The sequence below is a fragment of the Mchenga conophoros genome, linkage group LG9, assembly GCF_057382185.1.
Source record: "Mchenga conophoros isolate Kocher_MC1m ecotype Shallow Benthic linkage group LG9, M_conophoros_male_GT1.1, whole genome shotgun sequence".
NCBI lineage: Eukaryota > Metazoa > Chordata > Actinopteri > Cichliformes > Cichlidae > Mchenga > Mchenga conophoros.
In genome coordinates, this window is record NC_140534.1 from 5932595 (window position 1) to 5955718 (window position 23124).

A 23124-nucleotide genomic window follows, 5' to 3' on the forward strand; every position below is an offset into this window, starting at 1 on the left:
GTAATCAGAAAAATAAGGCCATGATTCTCTGAAAACAGTATTTCTTATAACTCAGCAGTATCATGCATCATAAAACAATATCATTCATTCACCATAAACCAGCAGTCTAATATAATACAAATCAGTCTAATAAATCTAATAGTTATCACCTCTTCAGTAAAATAATGCGAACTAAAACTACATAATAATTTCACAATCTTTAATTAGGGGTATAACGTGGCATAAGATAATATAATAATCTCACAGTACAAAGGCACTGGGAGCTGTGCACATTCAATCCCAAATGTAAACATGAACTGTTTTTCCTTTCTGGAACATTTACAGTATAAACTGAAAATGAAATGAGGCACTTTGTTGTTTCCAATCAACCTTTTGATCAAAGTTCTTCTTCCCTCAGTGCAACTGGAACGACCCATTTTACTCACTGAGCAAAGGGCTAAAACCAGCAGGTACAGCATCTGCTACCTTCCTTTCTTAAATAAGGGCCATAACTGACACCCATTTCTTCACAGATTGAATGACCTCCCTAACTTAGCTCCACACTGCTATTAATTTGAATACATCCCCAATTAGCAGCATGCATGCCATGTGCGTTAAGTCTGTTGGTTGGCTATTACTCTGCTACACCTAGTCATGAATTTGTTCCCATGTTGTTTCATCATTTCTGCCAAAATCAGTGCTTAAACACATTAGTAATGTTAAACTGCTATAATTTTGCACATAACTGTACATATAAAAGATGGGCAACCACTGTGCAATCACTAGGGTTTTCCCTACATTTCCTACCCTCCACAGGAAATGCTCTCAGCTGTAGGCCACTCTCCTGGTGCCTTTATAAGTAGTGTATTATAAGGTTGCCAACACATGTGACACACATCTTTGTGTTGTGTCAGACTCTACATTTGAGCATTAGCACAGGCCTGTGGTACATAGCCGATTATTAGAGACAGGTTGATCATATTTAAGATTGAATCATTAATTAATGGCAGGACTTCTTTGAGCATTCTTGCAGGAACGGGGTCTAAAAGACACGTTGATGGTTTGGAGGAATTACTGAAGTTAACTCAGAAAGATCAAAAAGACAAAAGAAAAAATGAATATCAATGGTACTGAAAGTAGCTGTAGATAATGTTACATCTGTGAGATGATTGAGCATTTTTTTCTCTAATGGTTAAAAATTATTCGTGAAAAAGTTCATGAAGTCATTACTAGCTAAAGTGTAATGTAAATTTCTCCCTTTATCAGATCCAAAATATATATACATATATATGACTAAATGTGTAAAAAAAACCAAGGAAAATTTTAAAAAGGAGGTACACAAGCTCTATTCAGCTTTATTTTAAACAAAATCACAGACAATTCTGTCACTTTGTAAGCAATAACTTTAAGCAGATTAAAACATTTAAGACATTTGACTTGCTGCTAAGTCACTGAAGTCCAGGAGTTTAATGAGGAAAAATAAACACAGACACTCATATGAACACTAATTAGAACGAGGGCAAATAAATCACAAACACGTGTCTAAAACTTTGTCTCTTTCAATGTCCAGTCTTCAGCACACACATAATGAGCCTAGACATAGGAGCCAGTGAGTGCAGACACACACTGACACATCAACACAAACATTGTTACGAGTCAGATTTTCATGCAATGACATTCATTTACAGATCTCTGCGAAAAATGAGGCATTTTATGTGCATTCATGTGCTGTCGGGATCACTGGATGCCTTATTCCAAAATTAATTCAGTTCATTTTTTACCTCAGGTTTACACACAATAACCCATATTGACAAATGAAAAAATTTGTCAATTTGTCAAAAAAGTATCAGTGTAACTCCATGTTGGTACCACACAGCCCGAGACTTAAAGAACGGTGAGGAAAACAAAAAACCTGAGCTCGTTAAGGACTTTAGAGACAAAGTTAGAGATCTACATCACTTTTATCCAGATATATTTAAAAAAATATTAATTTCCAATGTTCATTTTTAAGTACACATATTCACTGATTTGTGGGCTGGGAGATGCAGGCCTCAGTCTGATCTCAACACTTGATGTGCAACGTTTTGTTTTCTACTTTTGTGACATGATGTAGATCAAGTTGTAATGAAAGATTTTTAATACACTGGGAATCACTACGGACCCATATATTCAACTTCTTGGATATTTAGTGATTGTGCGGGTATTCATGTTTCAATTTCATAATTCTGCTGTTTTTATAAAACGTACAAATATAAACCACCTCAGCCTGGGTTCCTGACATTCCTCAATCAGACCACTGATGTGGGTCAATCAGACCCACATCAGTGGTCACAGATTGTGGGGCGACCGTGGCTCGGGGGGTTGGGAAGCGCATCTGTAACCGGAAGGTCGCCGGTTCGATCCCTGGGCTCTCTGTCCTGGTCGTTGTGTCCTTGGGCAAGACACTTTACCCTACCGCCTACTGGTGTTGGCCAGAGGGGCAGATGGTGCGATATGGCAGCCTGGCTTCTATCAGTCTGCCCCAGGGCAGCTGTGGCTACAACTGTAGCTGCCTCCACCAGTGTGTGAATGTGAGAGAGAATGAATAGTGGCATTGTAAAGCGCTTTGGGTGCCTTGAAAAGCGCTATAGAAATCCAATCCATTATTATTATTATTATTATGATCACCACACTTTACTGGTACTTAACAACTTTGTTGCTTGAATGACGACTTTTTCCCCCCTGCAGTCTTTGTTCTTGTTGTCCCATAGGAACACCTCAGGGCAAGCCACACCCTTCTCTCTCTCGTTGTACTTCAGAACTGCAGCACCTACAGTGCATTGGGAAAGTGTTCACGGCACTTCACTTGTTCCACATTTTGTCATGTTACAGCCTTATTCTGTAACATGACATACCATACCATCTGAGAGATGATCAGAGGAAACAGGATGTACCTGAGCTCAGTTCTGAGTGTCATGGCAAATGTTGTGAAAAGTTATGTTAAATTTTAGTTTTTTATTTTAAATACATTTGCAAGAATTTCAAGAAAACTTTTTTCATTTGTCAATATGGGTTATTGTGTGTAAACCTGAGGTAAAAAATGAACTGAATTAATTTTGGAATAAGGCTATCAAATCACAAAATGTGGACAAAGTAAATACTTCCCGGATGCACTGTAGATTGTTTACTAGAGGGTTTAAGGCATGAGACTTTCAGAAGAAGTCTCATGCCTTACTCCTGCAAATATGCAAATATGTGATGTCTTGATAAATCGAGCAGATATTTGAAGTTTACACAGCACCATTCTGGCATGAAAATATCTTAAAAGTTTGTTTTGTGACCCAGAAAGAATAATATTTCAAACTCCGCCACTCTGTGTTCCTCCGCCACTGCCTCGTTTGAGTTTTGGACGAAATGGATTCCGAAATGGAGACCAGAACAGCCAATCAGATTGTGCCACAAAACCAGCGTAGAGAAAGAGTTGAGCGCGCACGGGCAGAAATGTTGAGAGCGCGAGCAACAGCAAGCGCAAATGCAAAACCAGAGCGAGAGGGGCTGCTATTGTGTGTGTGTGTGTGTGTGTGTGTGTGTGTGTGTGTGTGTGTGTGTGTGTGGATAATAGCAAACACTGAAATACAGTTTTTGCATGCAGCAATGAATTTTGTTCAAATTTAGCTTTTCTTCGCTCAAAATAAATTTCTCCTCAAAGTGCAACACTTGCACCTACAATATTTTTTTTTTACGTGCGCTCAGAATAGCGGCACAAAAATAACGCCATAGACACACCAACACCAACCCTATCCCGGGCAGGGTGAACTGTTCCCTTGATTTTATACTTATAGGGGTATTCTGAATCGCTCTTTGTCTGGTCCTTCACCCAGGACCAATATGTTATGCGAGACCCTACCAGGGAGCAAAAGCCCCCCGACAACATAGCCCCTAGGATCCCTGGGACACACCCCTCCACCACGATAAAGTAGTGGTTCACTGGACCAGCTCTTTGCCCTCTAGAGGACACTTGAGGGTTCATGGGAGTTTGCCCAACCATTCTACATGTGCTTTGATGACCTGGAGAAGGCACTCAACCGTGTCCCTCAGAGTGTCCTGTGGGAGGTGCTTTGGGAGTATGGGGAGTCTGGCCCACTCCTACGGGCCATTTGAGCCTTATACAACTGCTGCTTGGTCTGCATAGCGAGCAATAATTCGGACTTGGTTCTGGTGGGTGATGGACTCCGCCAGGGCTGCCTTTTGTCAACGATTCTGTTCATAATTTTTATGGACAGAATTTCTAGGAGTAGCCAAGTGGCGAAAGGCTTTCACTTGGGTGGTCTCAGAATCTCATTTCTGCTTTTCGCAGATTATGTGGCTCTGTTGGCTTCATCGGGTGATGGCCTCCAGCTAGCACTTGAATGGTTTGCAGCTGTGAAGCAGTGGGAATGAGAATCAGCACCTCCAAATCTGAGGCCATGTGTCCTCAGCTGGAAAAGGGTGGAGTGCCCACTCCAGGTCAGGGATGAGTTCTTATCCCAAGTGGAGGAGTTTAACTATCTCGTGGGTCTTGTTCACAAGTGACGGGAAGGGAGCGGGAGATCGACAGACGGATTGGAGCTGCGGTTGCAGTGATGCAGACGGCGCACCGGTCCGTTGTGGTGAAGAGAGAGTTGAGTGTAAAAGTGAAGCCCTCGATTTACCGGTTGGTCTACGTCTCTACCTTCACCTACGGCCAGGAGCTGTAGATAGTGACCAAAAGAACAAGAACGCGTTACAAGTGGCGGAAACGAGGTTTCTCTGAAGGGTAGCTGACCTCTCCCTTAGAGATAGGTTGAGAAGTACGGCCATTTGGGAGGGATTCAGAGTAGAGCCGCTGCACCTCCACATCAAAAGGAGCCAGTTGAGGTGATTCGGGCATCTGACAAGGATGCCTCGAGGGCGCCTCCTAGGTGAGGTGTTCTGGGCATGTCCCACTGGGAGGAGGCCCCAGGACACACCCAGGACATGCTGGAGAGATTATATCTCTCAGCTGGCCTGAGAGCGCCTTGGTGTTCCCCCAACAAGCTGGAGGAGGTGGCTGGGGAGAGGGAGGTCTGGGCTTCTCTGCTTTAGCACAACCCTGGATCAGCAGAAGAAGATGGACTGAATTATATGTTGTTCAACTTTCAACCATTTGAACCTTATAGTCATGCTTCTTCCAACAGATCCATTACCAAAATGAAACCAGTGCTGAAAGAATTGTGACCAGGAACTGCAAATCATTTTTTCTTGTATAAATGAAGAAGTAATTTTCATCCGCAATTGGTTCAAAATGCAAAAAAAAAAAGAAAAGAAAGGTTTTTAAGACCATAGCAAAGTGGATGTGATGTAGTCCAATTGTTTGAGCTGATTTTTGAATCTATAGTTCTTTAATAAATATACCTGACTTGTATAACTCAGATCCGAAATACACTTTTTCCTGAACACAGACTACTAAGTTGTTCAGTGGTGTCAAACAAAACCAGACAAAAAGAAGAAACCACATACAGCCAGTCGCTAAGAGGAATTGAAGAGGTTTTGACACTTTCATTAGCACTGGGCTGAATAATCCAAGCAGATGTTTGAACATTTTCGAGCCAGTACATACAAGTTTGACCCTGTTTTTATTTCACAAAAACCAAATTGATTCAGTTTTGCACTTGGCTCATGTTTTTTCCCTCTTTGAGATGTATGCTAGGCAATTATTCAGCCTTTAAAAAGATCGAAATTAGTCAAAGCCCAGTATTGCCGAAATATACAGTACATGTTATGACATCTATAATTGGAACATGTATTTTTATAACAGAAAAGCTGCAGACAGACTTTACAGCTGACGGTCAGCTTGAGAGCACGGAGCTACTTTATACTTGTTAATAAAATAAAAGAGGGCAAAGAAACATGTTGCCTACTATGCGATCAACACATGAAGAACTGAAACAGCACACCTAAATACAGGAAGAATAACTACTACACTGACACACAATGAGGCACCAAAAGCCAATAACAGTGAGCATGCCACAACAGCTTTAGTTCATTTGACAGAGATGCACATCTTCACACATACACACACACCCACACTTGCTCTCTTGGCCTAAGTGCTACAATATTAAAGGCTGAGTGCTTAGAATGTGCTCCTGTGACCAAGCCCAGCTGGCAATAATGTGTTGATGGGGAGCCATGAGGTCCATGTCTTTTTCTCAGCACATTATAGGCGAGTTCTGACAGCGTTCCAACATCTGATCCAGTGTCTATCTTCAGCAAGAGAAAAAGAGGCAATACGATGGTCGCGCTCCATCGATCTACTGCTTCTTTTATTTTTACTACACCTCCATAAATGAATGTGTAGTTTTGTCCAAAAACATTCTCTGTACATTTTTAATCACAGAAAAGCTAACCATGTCTTTAATCCAACAAATAATTAATCAGTTGCACTTATTTCCAGTTTGAATGTCTAATATTGGTCACTACTTACGCATGACCAAGGCTGAAAGTTTTATCAAAATACACTGCTCAAAAAATTAGGGGAACACTTTATGATCTCAGAATAAAACAGTCAATTAAGCTTCAAGGATTCTTGGAAGCATAAACTATGGTCAACTAATTTCACCTGTTTTGGTGCCATGAATGTGGCAACAATGGAAAAGCAACAAGAAGACAACTCCCAAATGGGAATGGTTTTGCAGGTTGCAGCCACAGACCAATGCTCTCCTCTTAATCCTCATGACTGATTTTTCTCAGATACCACCGAAACTGGGAGGTCTCACACTAGTGCCCTATGATGACAGCATGTTCACATGGGAAATAGTGAAACAGACCTGCATGTTTGGTATCAGGATGAAATCCACATATCTAATGTCAGACTTCATGCTGGAGCAAGCCCTGGGATCCTCTTGGTGCACAACAATGTCTGTCCGCTGGCGAGAATGAAGGCAGTTCCTGGATGATGAAGGCACTGACGCCAGTTATGAAGATATGAAGATTCTCAGGAAAATTATGCACTGGTCCATCGAAACCCACCAAACAGTGCCACACACTGTCCAGAAGTTTACTGGTTCCTTGATCCAAGTCCAGAACAAGATTTAAAGACATCAGCTAAGAGCGCATGTAGGGTCATGGGGACCACACATACTGCTGAGCCACACTATGATGCAGGTCAGACGAGCCTATTTTTAACTTGGATTTTTGGTGTGGTTTCTAAATTCAAACCCTTAAAGGGTGGATGATATTGGTTCTCACTGTTAGTAGATCATTTTGTTCTCAAGATAATTACAAAATTTATGACACTAAAGATTTTCAGAGTGAGTATTTCATTTATCAAGATCCAATGTGTGATTTAAACGTTCCCCTCATTTTTTTTTGAGCAGCGTACTTTTAAAGGAAAGTTAACTTGAAAATATTAAGCCTCCCCTTCGTAATCCAAAGTCAGGGGCTGTCAGGTCAAAGTTCAAAGGCAGGGAAACACGAAGCTTCGGGGTTTTCCATCTCTGATATGTAGTGGAGGGCTCCTGCCATACCTAAGTGGAGAAACAGTCATTACTGCTGGATACACATTTCACCGTATGCCTTTTTTTTTTTTTTTCCTTTTCTTTCTTTTTTTTCTTCTCTTTATCTCTTTTTCTCTTCTTTGCTCTCTACCAAAAATCCACAAGGGCAATGCCCGGCCATCAGTCCGTTCCCCTGAGCTCAAGCTCACTCGACTTATGCGGCAATCCAAAACACACCAGCAAGTTGAAGTGACCAATCAAGTGACTTAAATCAGGTCGAGATGCTTTGACTTGACCTTAAACATACTGTTCATGCTTGAAAACCGTCCGATGTAGCTGAATTAAAAATCTTCTGCTAAGAAGAGTGAGCTGAAATTGCCATTTTTGCTGTTTAAGTGAAAGGTGAAAAGCAATCTGCTGAAGTTACTGAAAAAGCCGTGTCCTCTACACCTATTTTTGGTTGGAGAGCAAAAGAGTGCTCTTCTGCCTTCAGACCTCTGAAAGCTCCACAGACAGCCAACAGATTAAAACCTTTTGTTATAATGCAGCTGTGCTAACACGCTGCAATAGATCACAGTAACTTTTGATCGACCAGAGGCTCGTAGAAATAAGCTTAACATGCAACACACGATGAGACAGAGTTTAATGAGAAGCATCATATACTGTACATCACCTGGTACCTAGAGTGGATGTTGTGATCTAATCATAACTGTTTCACAACCAAATAACCAACCAACTGCATGTGGCTACGTGTCAGACATCTACTAAATTACAGACCTCCAAGCAACAGAAAATGTTTATTAGGTAAACACAAAGGCTTATCTACTGAGGAACTTTTATTCATATACTGCATTTATTCTTTTCTATTCTTACTGACTATGCAAAGCACTTCAGATTACAAGTCACATTTAAGCATAATTCATAATATTGAATTTATTTATATTTTTATTTATATACTTTATATTATTTATTTTATATGTATTTTATCTACTTTAAGCACTTCATCTACCTCTCATCCATGGGCAGTTTAGATTCACAAATAAAACTACTGTCTTTGGACTGTGGGATGAATCTATAGCACCTGTGCAGGCACAGGAAGAAGCACCACATCTCCACACAGGAACCTTTTTGATATGAGGCCATAGTGCTAACCACTTCCACACTGTGCTACAGGGGTGAATGGTTGAAATAAAGTCATATTCCATCATTCCTGATGTAACATTACACATGTGTGGAAATGTAAGGAAAATTTCACCCATTACAGCTGAGTAGCTGCTACACAGACAGAAGAAGATGCAGACGAATATGACACAGACGATATGTGAAATATTAAATCAATACGAATTAAGTACCTTCAAAAAGGGAGTATGGTCTGTCTGGGATACGACACCCATGTGTCCCGTAGTCCAAACACCACTCAGCAAACTGTTAGAATATAAAAACAGAGCACACGTGAACATCATTCTTTCTTAAAAACAACAAAATAGACTTCCTTTTATAAGTCTTCAGTGTTCAACCTTCTGCCAAATGTGAGGGGCACACATGAATCATGTAATAAAATTGGCTCATTAAGTTGGTTGTCAACAAGTCACTTTAAAAACATGTCAAAAAGCCCAACTTTCACAGTGCAAACAAACATGTTTACAGTCTGGTTGCTATAGTAATGACAGATGCACTGAGCTAACCAAGCTAGGTAAGAGTGGAAAGACTACATGATAAATCCCATGCTGGATCTCTGTTAGAAAAAGCTCACGTGAGACAAAGACAGTGCAGTATGACCAAAAATCTGTATGGTAACATTTCCATGGCATTGTTAAAGAGTCCTGTAGTTCCCCAGTACATCATGACATATAGTGAGCCGTAATATAAGAAACCAGGAATAAAAAAACTCAATTTGGACTTGTTTTTTCAAAGATAGTGGCACAAGATTTCCTTTTAAGGCAAAACATGTCAGCTTGAGGCCACCCAGTTCCCTCTTATTTTTAAGAAACCAAAACCTCCAGAAAGGAGACGCAGCTCGTCTCTTAGCCACAGATCAGCTGTTAACAGTCTATTATACCACCATGCTGCCTGCTGTGTACTTTTTTACATTTGCAGTTACTGGTGTTTCAGAGCGTATACGTTTACCACAACTACACACATTGAAAAGCTGCTGTGTCATATGATTAGAAACACGAGTAAGAAGACTGTACATTACAGGTCTCCTCTCAACAGGCTTCACGGTGCTCTGGTGTCCAATACGAACATACATTTAATGCCATGACCAACGTTATGTCTGTTAAACAGGGCAGCTTAAATTATTCAGAAAAAATCATATCATGCATGAATCCACAACAGTTTTAACCACGGCATCTTTAGAGCCACTTCTTGCTTGTGCATATTTAGTCTACTACTGAGAATCTTCTTTTGTTTACCCTCGGTCTTACCTTGCAGGCGCGGTGCAGGTATTTCTTCTCCTTGGTGAGTTTGTAGAGAGACAGGAAGGCGTATCCGTTGCCAGCGGTTCCATGGCAAATACCGTAGCCTTTTCTGAGCAGGCCCCGCTGCCATATCACCTCGCCGCAGTCTACAGCCTCCTTCAGGTACTTTTCTTCTTTAAAAATCTGGCAAGGCACAGGATGAAGCCGACAGGATAGTCAAACCTTGTCAGCCTTTCAACAGCTACTGCCAACTCGTAACAGATGCAGTCAGCATTTTGACATTTTTTGTTAAATATCGTAGCAATTAAAAAAAACAAAACCCAAACTGCATTCTGTATGTGAAAACACTTCATAAGCTGAAAGCATCGTCAACTCAAGGCAACCAGCAGTAAATGTAACCCCTGTATCAGACAGCCCATATAATATCTACAAACCTGACGCTGTATGGTCCTCGCAGAAGAGATAAAGACTCTGCCTACATGAAAACTAAACCACTCATCCAGATCTCATTTCAAAGAAATAAATTAATCTAAAGCGAAGCGACTTGAACTCATAACTGAGGTGACAGACGACCTATCAGACAGGTATGAAGCTGACAGGACACAGTAGGAGTACAGTGCAGACCTGATAGTGTGCCTGATTGGATGTGATTATATAAGCCAGTCTCCCACGGCTGTGTGAGGTCCGTGATGGCGTCAAGCAGGGAGCGCTTTGAAAAGCTGCATTCTACAGAGCTGCCATGTAATGTAGAAGAAATTGTATCCGGCCCCACCTCTCTCTATTATTATTATTAGCTTTTAGCTGTAACACAGAAACATCAGCTACAGGAAAGGAGCAGGAAAGAAACAATCCACTATTAAGAACCTGCACTTTTTAAAAACTCGTCCCAGTGACAGTTCCTTCTGTTTCCACCTGAATACACGGAACCAGCCAATCTTATAAACTGCTGCTGCGCTCTCATTTCAAACACACCAGCAGCTCACGTTCTGTTTCAGAATTCTCCTTTTCCTTTGAAAGCAGAACCATGTACCCTCGCCTTTCCTACTTATCCCGAGAATTCCTCTCACACAGCAAGGCACAAGTCACCTATTACAGCTACCAACTAGATCCACTCCTACAACCCGACCATATATGACATGCAGACGAATCCTTAGCTACATGGTTAAAGTAACTTCAGCCATGTTGATTTTATACGAGCTCATGTCTCTGTGGTGAACTCTGATGCTGCTAAAATTAACTCATGATGTATTCTTCCACTGTAACCTGCAGGGGTGCTCACCAACACTCCACTAGGGGTGATAACAAGCTGGAAAATACCGGCTATTTTAGGAAGCAGTGACCCCTGACTGTCTGAAAACAACTTAATGTCTGTATGGATTTAGTGATATCAGTTGATATCATCGAATATGGAAGGCTGTCCATGAACACGATGTTTTCTGTATGGCAGCATCTGTTCCTTTAAAAGCCGCTGATGGTGGCTTGCCAACGTGCCGGTTCCATAGGCGCTAACGCAGCCCTCCATCAGAGGCAGTGATGCATGTCGGAGGTACCTCTCTTCTTTAGTCTAAAGGATGTGACATCCATTTTTTTCAGTCATCAGACTGCAGAACAAAGCAGTGTTTTCTGGATCATTTTGATGTATGGCTGCTTCTTTGCATTCAAGCAACACTGTCAGAGCCATAAAATAATGTAATAGGTCTTGGTTGAGACTATGAATATGACACAGTATGCCTACTGTTGTCAAATAATTGCGAAATTAGTCCAAACATCACATTTATGGAGATCCAGCACAGTGAAAGAGAACTTCAAGCCCTAATAATGGAGCATCCCTCTGTGATAATACATCACCATTATTCTGCCTCATGAACAGGATCGTATTTTCTGAAATCATTCAACTTGCCGTCCATTATTGTAAAAACACAACTCCATCAGTGGGAGCACAACGTGTGCATGCAGCATAGTTTCAACAGCCGACCTGAAATCTGCCACTAACAAAACATGTGGCAGTTTAAATGTTTAAACGCGTGACACAAACGGCACAGTTGTTGTGTTCTGTTAATAGCGGAACATTGTTAAGTGCAGTGCTTTGTTCACTGTGCCAAAACAACAGCAAAAAATAAAAAGCAGAGCAAAATGCCAGAATGGCAGCATGTTGGCTGTGATGTAGCTTCCTAATGGACCAAGAAAAAAAACGAAATTAGCCAAAGTGTTAGACGCCAGGCGAAACAACATCCCATCAACAACATGATTTTTCTTTGACGTGTCAAATAATACATGCTTCACAAATATGTTTAACACAATAAACTGTTCATGCAGTGTAGAGCTGTGCCACAAGGTGACAGTGTTGTTTGTGCGTGTTAGACAGAGAGGGTGGCTGCTGACCGCAGAACTCTCACCTTATGGGCCATGATAAGCATATGGATAACACCGGGCGCTCCGTGGCACCAGTGGACCAGCCGGTCGCTCTCGTTGCTCAGGGATGAAGGGAAGTTTCCTGAACGAAACCTCTTGTGGCGGACGTAGTCGATGCTGGGGCGAACCAACTCTGACAGGATGTCTGGATGGACTTTTGCTCCAGACTGAAAGGGACAGTGTTTAATTTCAATTGTACTGTTCAGCTCTACATTTACAGAATTCTCTTTAAATGCCCCAAAAGGAGGTGACTATCACCTTTCCTAATGGCAGCAGAAAAGCTGGTGAAACACAGCTTTTCAGAGCAGATGTTTCAGAGCAGATGTTTATAAGATCTAAACGGACTCAACACATACTTTGATTGCTACAGTCATGAATTATTCATACAGAGAAAGATGGATTCTCATGTGTTAATGAGAACATCAGTGAACAGCAGAGAAAACACAAAAGTCTGTGGACAGATTTCAGTGAGCTACTTTAAATCAGGCTTTTGCTGTTGTTATAAATCACAAGATGAATAATGGAATCATCTTTGTTGCCATGGCGATCTGCTGTGTTGCCACCCATCTTTTTGCATTCTTACTCAGTCAGATTTTGCTACTTACAGTTTTTTCTGATTTATTTTGGCCATATGAAATGTTTTGCCTTTATCTGACAGTGAAAGCAAAGAGTGACAGAAAAACTGGAAGAGGGAGAGGGGGGCAAAGCGCTGCTCCCCTGCCAAACGGCACATGGCTCACCCCTTGAGCTAAACTGGCACCCCACAGGTACAAACAATTACATTGTAAGGGAAACAATTTGAGGTAAAGGTGAGTGTACAGCAATGAATTTTCAAACAACAGCACGTCCAATAGATTTATATAACTAGCTGGAACAGTTTATACCTTCACTACAAGGACATGTTAGTGTGCGGCCGTCAGGGTGCGTACGACTTTTTGTCGGTGTGTGCCAATCCCTGGCCAGCACCAGAAATGCTGAAAATCATGTGATTCCAGTCCCTGGCTGGTCGCTCATGTCTCTCTACGGTCCAGACCTTATCTGTATCTTTGACCTTTTATTGTGCTGACATTAGTGTCAACTTTTATCATAATTAGAGTATGAATTCTTGTCTTCTGGTCAAACATGTTTCATTAGGTTACTTTAAACTTCTGACGGCCAACGTCTAATAAGTCTAATAAGTCTAATAAGCCTAATAAGTCAAGGTTTAAGTAAGCATTTATAGCCCATACACACACACACACACAATACAATCTCAAGACACATCTGAACTGAGCAGTGTGGCTGCCCTGTTAAGTAATGTATTTGTTGTGACTATTTTCAGAATTACATTGCTTGAAAATTGATAAATGATGACTTTTCCCATAATGGTACATGCACACAGTAACATACTGTATGCATGTGACAGCTGGGATAAGCTCGAGTCCTTCTGTGACCATGAATTTGACATGCGTGCATATATGAATATATCTAAAACACATTTCTAGCTGCTAACAATACCCAGTAGCATTTGAATGCACAGTGGGAACACTTTGGTCGTTCTTTGTAGGCCATGCTTCAGCAGGATTTCACACAAAACTGCTTCATCTTAGCCGCCAACAACACTTACAGGATGTCTGCCTGCAGAAAGTCTCAGCTCCTCTACTGGCTTTAAGCCCAGAACAGTAAGAAACAACAGACATTAAGCAAACCTTAAATCAATGACTTACTGATTGCCAACACCACTAATCAAACAGTTCTTCTTCCAAATGCCGAATACTGATAAAGAGTCTATCTGCCCAAATCTATAATCAATAACAGATTTCAGCCCATTCTGATATAACAGCACTAAGGAAAACATAATCCTCCAGCTAATAATCCTTCATTCTTTCAGGTAAAGTAAAATTCATACTTGGTGCTTTTATTATATATTTTTTTCAGTAAACATATACATAAAAAATGAGTACAGAGAAATCTGGATCCAGTCTCTGGCCTCTCTTCATTGTTTTTTCCTCAATAATTAGATTGCAGTGCTCACAAAGAAGGTGGCAGGTGGCTTGCAGCACGGGCTGCAGGCGAGAGCTGTCAGCAAAAATACAGATTCAACAACGCTGACACTGCAAGCACATTACCTGGATTCACTTACATGGATGTCACTTTGTGCATTTATGCGTGTGTGTTTGTGGCTACAGTATATAAATGCGTGATCTTATATACAAGTGATATTAAATGTTACTCTAGAATGAAAGTCAGTCTATTTGGAAAAAAACATCAATAAGAAATACTTTCATTTCTCTGATGTAGCAAAATGACACAATTTATTGTGCATCATCAACCAGAAGATCAGAAGCTTCGAGTGTTTCTCCATAAATAACTACATGACAGATAACATTAGCTTTAGCAATACTTTCGAACTTATTTATATAGAGGAATAAAATAATCTTTCGTTTTTAAAAACCCACTGACTTTAAACAGACCGCGTTCTGTTTTCTCCTACCTGCATCAGCATGTAATAGATGCCGGCCAGGCCGTGGGCAGCGCCGATGTACTGCTTCTTGTGCCACTCATAGAGGAGTGGACAGCGATCAGTCTTCTTCTGCTCTGCTGACATGTTCTTACCAGATTCCACAATGGCTGTGACCACCTGACGTTTGGAGAGAGAAAGAGTGGGAAAAATAAAGGAACCTTTGAGCTCACATTTGAATCCAAACACACAGTTTGGCAGAAACTGATATAACATCTTTACTACAGAGCTGAGAGAGTGGAGTGTTAGCATTCAGTTCAAAATGACAAAGTGAGAAACCTACAGTTTCATTATAAAACTATAAGAACAACATGACCTGGGAGACACCATTTCTACTGGTGCAAAACTATACTTTTGCTTTATTATTTGTCTGACAGCCTCATGGATAGAACGACGGCAGAGAGAGGGCACAGTAGGCGACTGGATGAATGTATCGACTATGAACGATAGGCTGAGCCTTTTACCGATCGTTTTTACAAGAGTGATTCATTTTTTTGCCCCTGGGTAAGTTTGCTAATAATGTTGGTTGAAGAAAGAGAAGTGGTCAACGGAAAAATAATAGCGCTGTTTTAATGACACCCTCCTCACAGTGCAGCGATTTGTTTTCTCAAACTCATAACAGAAAGAAAGAAAGGCAGCAGCCTACATTCAGGAAAAAACGAAAACATTTTATTTAAATAAAATAAATTTAAAAAAATAATGGTGGGGAGGGAAACAGAGACACTGGCTTCTTTTTCCCACCGTGTTTACAGGCTGTTCCAGTGTTTATCTGTCTTAAACACTCGACAAAACAACAAATACATAATTGAACAAAAAGTAAGTTTAAAATCAAACTTTCTCTTCCAGCGAACGTTAAAAACCCCAAAACAAAACAAAAGAAAAACTCTGATGTAATGTTGTTTTTTGTGCGATTTGGCACATCTCAAATAAATAAATGATTAATCCACAAAAAGTAGCTATATTAATAATGAAACAAACAAGACAAGAAGCTCAAATATTCCCTCCAAAAAAACTGTATAAATTCTAAACCCGCAAATCAGTCTGTGGATGATCACATTGCTCCGCCCATCAAAGGGTCACCTGCGTGGATATATCACCTGTCGTCAGTTGGAAAATTTTTACATGTCTCCCATGTGAGATGGTAGGCAGGTTAAACTTCAGGCAAACCTCTCATCTTCATTTCTAATCAAACGTAGGAAACAAACACGACTAAATTCTCTCGATTTTAAATGCTTTGATCACAGAGCCTCCCATATGATAAAAATCTAGATAAATGTGGTCTAATTTACACTGTGCCAATTTACAACAACCATCTCACGTCACTTAACAAAATTCCCTTTTATTAGACGATTAGCCTCCTTCACAATAAAGTACGGATCCATTTAAAATCATTTGATGCATATAGGACAATCTTTCATCACAATAAAACATAACACAAAATAATACTTTAAATAGGACAAGCAAAAAGCAGACAGACATACAAAACGACACACACATCAGCCTACAGGGCACAGATGAGGATGGGCAATGGATGGCTAAATGATTCCGATGACAGGAAGCTTTTTACTGCTATTTCTTGTCAGAGTGTCTTGTCAAGAGAAAAGAGAGAATAAAAGAATAAAAATCACAGTCTGAAAATAGAAAATCGTAGAACACAACAAGCCTTTGTTAGCTTCTTATTTTAGAATATTAGGATCACTTTTTTGGAAACGTGCGTTTGTGCGTTAGTGGTGTCAGTTACACTACACAATCAGAAACCCTGGAATATTTCATCTAACTATGCTTGTATAACTAATTCTGCCCACCGCTCTCAGTGTGTCTATGACAACAACATTGCATGCCTGACATTATGACTGTGGGTGTTGCATCTTATGTCTTGTCTGCAAATACTTCCTTCTGAACAGAAAGACAACATCATTTATCAGCTCACTAATATGACACAAACCTCTGAGAGCTAAAGAATTATCCATAACATTAAATCTGGGTTAGATTAAGAGGTTGAGGGATTTAAATTCAATGAGACTGCTGCACACCAGCTACTAAGGTTTATGTGCAGCAGGGTGTTATACGAGGGATTTCTTTATGCTCTTCCATTTAGGAACAGCTATAAGCTGGAACACTTTCTCCAAAGCCAAACAACCTGGATTAAACTGAGGCGTTGCCATGTGGAAGGAGCAGAAGTTTGTCTTCCACTGATTGGTCGAGCAGGTGATTAGGATGACACGTGGCTGCTCGATCAGCCTCAGATATGTTTCTGTTTACTTTCTTTAAAGGAGAGAAGACACATTTACACTAACATGAACACCTATGTGTTAATCTTCCACCTTTAGGTGTACTGGCTCTTTTTTTTACGTCTGGACACCCTGGCAGAGGAAGAGTTACAATTTAAAACAGCATGCTGTGATTTGCAAAGCTCATAAAGCCTTGTTTAATTCACTACCAAACATAGAAACCATATCAAATGTTTAAACTGAGACAACTGGGACTTATTGTTTATGTTCCTCAACATAAAACTGTGAAGACTGAATATGTCAGTAGCTACGGTGCATAATATCATCAAAACAGCAACATTTCTGCAGAGGAGGCTGAAATCAGTACTGGTTGCTTGCGATCTCTGGAACTTCAGGTGGTCTGCCTAAAAACAAGCATGATCCTGTCATGGAGATCACTCCATTGTGTATGAAACACAGAAACACAGCCACCTCCTCGGGGCCAAAGCTCATTTAAAATGGACTGAGACAAAGTAGACGACAATCCCAAATCTGAAGTTCTTTTTGAAAACATGGACACAACATCCTCTGTAGTGGATCCCATCCAGATGATGTGTTTTTCAGGGAAGCGCTTCCATATTTAGAATTGAAGATGGATCCCAAGTTAGCTACACTTCTGCTTGATAGGACGAAAACAGCAAAAAAGCATGGGGAAGGAACCTGGAGCTTGTACTCAAACTTCACAGTTCAAAATTGCAGCTTTATCATAACCATCGTAATATTCAAATGCCTGCACCAAGCTGCACCAACACAAATGGTCTAAACTGCTTAGAGATGACGATTTCTCCTCATGGTAATAATCACATCCCAAAATTGTGCTGAGGATATTTGACAAGCTACTGTGTTTTTCTATAGTCATGTTTTCTGGACATTCTGCTTAGATATATGCAGTAATACACAGTAGCCTATATGTGGAACTGAAGGGGCTCGGGGTTCTGAGTCAGCAGTATATCATGTCCCCAAGCAAGACAGAGTGAAGAAAAACAGTTCTGCAGCAGCAGCACTGCCTCCATCATGGCAGGACAGATTTACATCCCCTGTTCATTACACAGGGAATGTGTTATACATTACACAGATCTATGAAGCTCCATGAAGATCTAGACCACTCATGTGTGTCATGTCTGCAGCTGTCCATTTCCCTGTGGCAGAATCCTTCCTATTATGGAGCTGACCTTACGACTGACTGGTTTAGCTTAATAATTTACCACTGCTACTCTAACAGGGTTCTCAACCCATCTTGTAATTTAAATTATTTTAACATCGCACTATAAAGAACAGAAAACCCTGACAGGCTGGCATTTGAAACACAAACACATGCACACTGTTGGGTATTCATATCTTGTGGGGACATAATGCTTTCCCTAGCTGCTTACCCTAACCCAGAAAAATGAATGCCTAACCCTTACCATAACCCAACTGTAACCCTGTCACTAAAAACACATTTTGAGTCTTAAAAATGCCTTCAAACTTGTGGGGACCAGGATTCTGGTCCCCATAAGGGCTGCTGGTCCACACAAGTATAGTAAACTTTGAACTTTGGTCCCCACAAAGATATGAATACATGCTCGCTCACACACACACACACACATTTACTCAGGGAATCAGTAAGGGGAAAAAACGCATAACTAGCAAACCACAGAGATCTCTCTAATAACTGATACACACAGAGACAACAATGCAGCAGAACAAGATTGAAAACAGAGAGCAAAGATCTGAGCACGAGAAAAAGAAACAAAAGCATCTATAAAGCGGGTCCTGGAGGAGAGCCACTGTTTGGTAAAGCCTCCAGAGTGCTGAGTGTTGTTGTGTGGTGACAGGTATACGAGCACAGCTGACAATGAGATGAACAGCAGTGCAGCACTGCAGGAAACTGGGTGCTTTGGGGCATCAGATTTCTATTCCTTATTTGGCCATGAAAGTACTTTTATCTACCGGTTCTGAAAACAACGATAGCTTGTGTGCATCCGCTACTGCCCACTCTCTCACCCCTTTCCTCACTTTGTGTGTGTATTTGTAAGAAAGCGAGTGAGAAATCGGGCACAGTATATGTATTTCAGTCTGGCGCTACACCAAATGGTGACAGCTGGTCCTGCAGTGACTGTGTGTTCCTAAATAAATAACCAAAAAATATGAGAGATTATTAGTCACAGTGTGTTTGAGTTTGCATGTTGTGTTTTTGGGTCCCATGTCCTCTGTGCTCTGATACCGTCCACTGCCAACCCTCTCCAAGAAGTCTTTGCTAATAAGAAGGTCAGAGTCAGGAACAACTTCCAAAGTATTATTATTTTTACCTTATCCTGAACTGCACCTCACCACTTTGTTTGAGACATCACCTTTGTTGCATAGAGTAAAAGGTGGCATGGCTGTCATTAAATACTTATACTAACTTAATGTAACGGCAACAATACTAGGCTACTCTGCAACTATCCTAACACTTCAGTATCAGTCTTGTCACACTACGATTTGAATGATCTGCTACGGTGTCAGTGTTTTAAAGCAACTTTTATTAAAGGAGTTGAAGTAATTGAGTTGACCATTTTTGTTCTGGTATTAAACCCTCTGTTGGGAATCATTTAATTCTACAGGTGTTGGTACATCACTGGTCAAACTGATAACTCAGTACTTCACCTTTCAGTCTAACTATGGTTACTTGTGGCTCCAAAAATTCAACAGGCCAGTAACTAAAGGGTTGTGTGCGACCTAAGTGACAGCATGGTGACTACGTTTATGTGGCGTAAACAAAATGCAGCATTATGAAGATTTCTGTCTCAAAATGAAGTTTAAGGACAAATAAGGAATTTATCCTGATTTGCATAGATCAGGTATCTGGAGCATTAATATGAATCCTATCCTCCCTCAAAAAGCTGGATCAGATATTGGTGACAATGAGCCAATTCAGGGCTGAACACTTCAGTACAGTGTTGCTTACAACACCATACACGAGCAGAATACCCTCGCAAAACATGGAGAATGTTAACAAACAACGTGACATAACATTGTCAGACATGTCTTTATCATTATTAATCTGAAAAAGCACATATGACATGTGCAAGTCTCACCTTTGTAATGGTGTCCTCATCCACAGCGTCAGTGCCGATCTCTTTGTTAACGTACAGCAAAGCATAAAGGTATCCAGCACGACCATACAGCAGCTCATCTGGTATATCAGAGTCTGGGCTCAGCACAGACCGCTGAAGCTGAAGAAGCCTGATGGAGAAACACAACAATCACTGCATGAGGCTGGGGTACGGATCAAGCACAGATTTGTTTTCCACCTGAGCCATGGGGGATAATATTCATTCACTATCCTGACCGCAAATACTGCAGCTCCTCACAGCACCAGCAAATGTGGATTAATACACTGGTTGAGGAATTTTAAAAACCCCGTATTATTCTTACTGACACACTCATTATTTTATCTTGGTGGTCTTCTAGTATCCATGATATCGGATTTTACCTCAGGATTACAATTTCAACATAGCTCTCCAATGTGAGCATACGATCAAAGATGAAATATCCTAAGTGCAGTTAAGATTTAGCCTTCTTGGAGGTTTTTCATGCCATGACCAAGACCGTGGGGGGAGGCTCAGCTGGCGGCTCTCAGCTTGCCTGCGACGGCACGGGGCCATTTTGTGGATGTCCGGCATATAATTGTAGATCGGATGAAGCTCGCCTTGGAGGACCACCATCAAAGCTTCATAGGGGATCGGATGACTAGCCGTTCGCCTATGCCAGGCAGTGACACGGTGTCCAGGTGGCTGTGGCCCAGCCCTGAGGAGGGGAAGGAGCGCCTGGTGGAGGCGGTTGGTGCTTAAGCAGTTTGTGAAGGGGCTCCCAGCCAGATTGGAGGCAGCAGTGACACTAGCGGAGTATCAACTGTCGTGTGTGCATGCAGACATACGCAAAAATCCCATGCCTGACGCATCCCTTAATTCAAGTCAATTCAATTTTATTACAGTGCCAAATCACAACAACAGTCGCACCACTTGTGCTAAGCTGGATGGCGCCCTGAGTCGGGCAATGGGGGTATGAGGTGGCAGGAGTAAAGAAGTAGGTTCAGGTTGTTGTGTCAGGGGAGGCTGGCCCACAAAGCTGTTCTCCATCACCTGACCATGCCTGCCCTACTTCAGTAGGATACTGGGACCTGATGGGAGAGCTGTGCCGCATGGAATGAGGCAGCTGGAAGAGCAGCTGCATGAGTAAGAAACAAATCGTAAATAAAGTCAGTCAGGTGTCCATAACACTGTGGGCTTCAGGTCCTTTCTACCACACGGGCCTTTCAGGGAATGTGCTGTCAATTAAAAAAAAATACTGGCAGCTTCCATTGCTTCTTTATTGCTTCGTTCTGAAGTCATTGCCTTCACAAACTTGCTTGTTCACAGTGCCCGCCCAGTGGGGTGACCCAAAAACAAACACACTCCAAAGCAAAACTGGAAATAGCCTACCATCAAAGCCTACATGGGGCTGGGAAAGCTATCCTGTCTGTATGGATGCCAAATTACACTTATGTCACTGACTAAATCTTCATTGTATATATGGGGTTTATATAGTGCACAGTAGCAGTACGATTTCACCAGAGACTCTGCTACTCTTTCAGATAAAGATCGAGCATCTCAAGCAATCCGTCTAACCTGGACAGACACTCTTTGCTGTCAGTCGTGTTATTCAGTTTGTGGTGGACCACCGCACCCACTGCCAGAGGCCCCGCATCACCACATAGAAATGTCACTTTGCGCCCATTCAGGATCCTCATGGTCCTCTTTACGTAGTCTAGGGCTCTATGCAGGTAGGAGGCCTCATTTGAGACCCGGTGCAGTTGAAGGTACAGCAATGCAATGCCTGCAGTGAAAAGAAAAGACACAGTTAGGTCCATAAGTATTTGGACAATGACTGCACACCACCACTGTGGATTTTAAATCAAACAGTCTAGATGTGACTGAGTAGCAACTTTGAGTTTTAATTCAGATGTATTCCACTAACCACAGACATTTTTGTACGTAGTCCCTCATTTTCAGTTACAGGACAAATGTAAGCCCTGTTCTTAACGCTTGGATGATTTTATTTTTTTTTGCAGCCAGTGACTGCCCGAAGTCTAGAAATCACCAAACGTGCCACCAAACACTGCAGCACATCCTCTCTCTGGCTCCAGTTTTATCTTCATTAACTAAAATGCTCTCTCTACTGTAAATCATGTAAACCATAGATAAGGTCAATGATTTACATCTGGTAATTACTGATTTTTTTTATTTGCCTTAATAAACTCTTGGGTTGCTTTTGAAACATATTTTGTGTCATTATTAATTTGAACTTTAGACTAAACCTCTAAACTTTTCTCTGTAAATGGGGGACTATGTACAAAAAATATCTGCAATTCCTTTATTGCAATACTTTTGTTAAATCCCTAAATCAAAGTTCAAGGTCTGCATTTCAGTTCAGTGTTAACTGTTAATTTAATATCTATTAATTGTGTACAGAGAGAACATTAGTGTTTGTCGTTGTCCAAATACTTATGGACCTAAGCGTATAAAATAGAGAATATTTTTGGGTGGATGGATAACAGAACTGTGCTCTCTTCACATTTTTAGAGTAGTCAGGGACACACCTGTCCAGCCGGTGTAGGTGGAGAAGTCATGGGGGTCGGCTGTCTTTAGGCCTTCCTCCATCTGCTGGAGGAGATCTTTGATCTTACTCTGGACCTTCTTCTGAAAGGATGTGCTAACCTGAAGAGAGAATACATTTATAAACTCCAAGTTGTCAGACTCAAGAGCTGCACTATCCATCAGCTATAAAGCTAAATGCTGATTCTGTGGTAGCACAGATGGAACAACAGAGGAGGGAGGGAGCAGCAGGAAGTTAAGTAACATGCACTGGGAGACAGAATCATATTTAAGCTTGTTTATACACAGCAATGAATGAGTTAGGCTGTCTTGAGTCAAGGACATAAATGTATGGGTATCGGCTTTTGCTGAGTACTGATTTGATACGAATCGCAGAGACTGGGACAGTAAAGAAACATTAGGCTGGACATAAACATTGCTTTCCTGATGCTGTAAAAGAAAATGGAACAAATA

The 23124-nt window shown here is 41.2% G+C and overlaps 1 protein-coding gene across 3 annotated transcripts in view; it reads right to left on the reverse strand.

Annotated features, from left to right (window-relative positions):
• The window catches only part of lancl2 (LanC lantibiotic synthetase component C-like 2 (bacterial)), a 41638-nt gene that overhangs the window by 14287 nt on the left and 4227 nt on the right, over positions 1–23124 (reverse strand). For 2 of the 3 annotated variants that reach the window (XM_085286199.1, XM_085286202.1), the window contains 8 exons: positions 22656–22773; positions 21685–21892; positions 20113–20260; positions 14757–14903; positions 12268–12450; positions 9878–10054; positions 8804–8876; positions 1301–7481 (listed from right to left, as the gene is read on the reverse strand). In XM_085286199.1, coding sequence (XP_085142325.1) covers positions 7405–7481; positions 8804–8876; positions 9878–10054; positions 12268–12450; positions 14757–14903; positions 20113–20260; positions 21685–21892; positions 22656–22773 — 1131 coding nt within the window. In that variant the 3' untranslated portion in view covers positions 1301–7404. Of the gene's footprint in view, positions 1–1300; positions 7482–8803; positions 8877–9877; positions 10055–12267; positions 12451–14756; positions 14904–20112; positions 20261–21684; positions 21893–22655; positions 22774–23124 lie in introns of those variants that run through there. The other variant, XM_085286200.1, reaches the window with a different exon arrangement.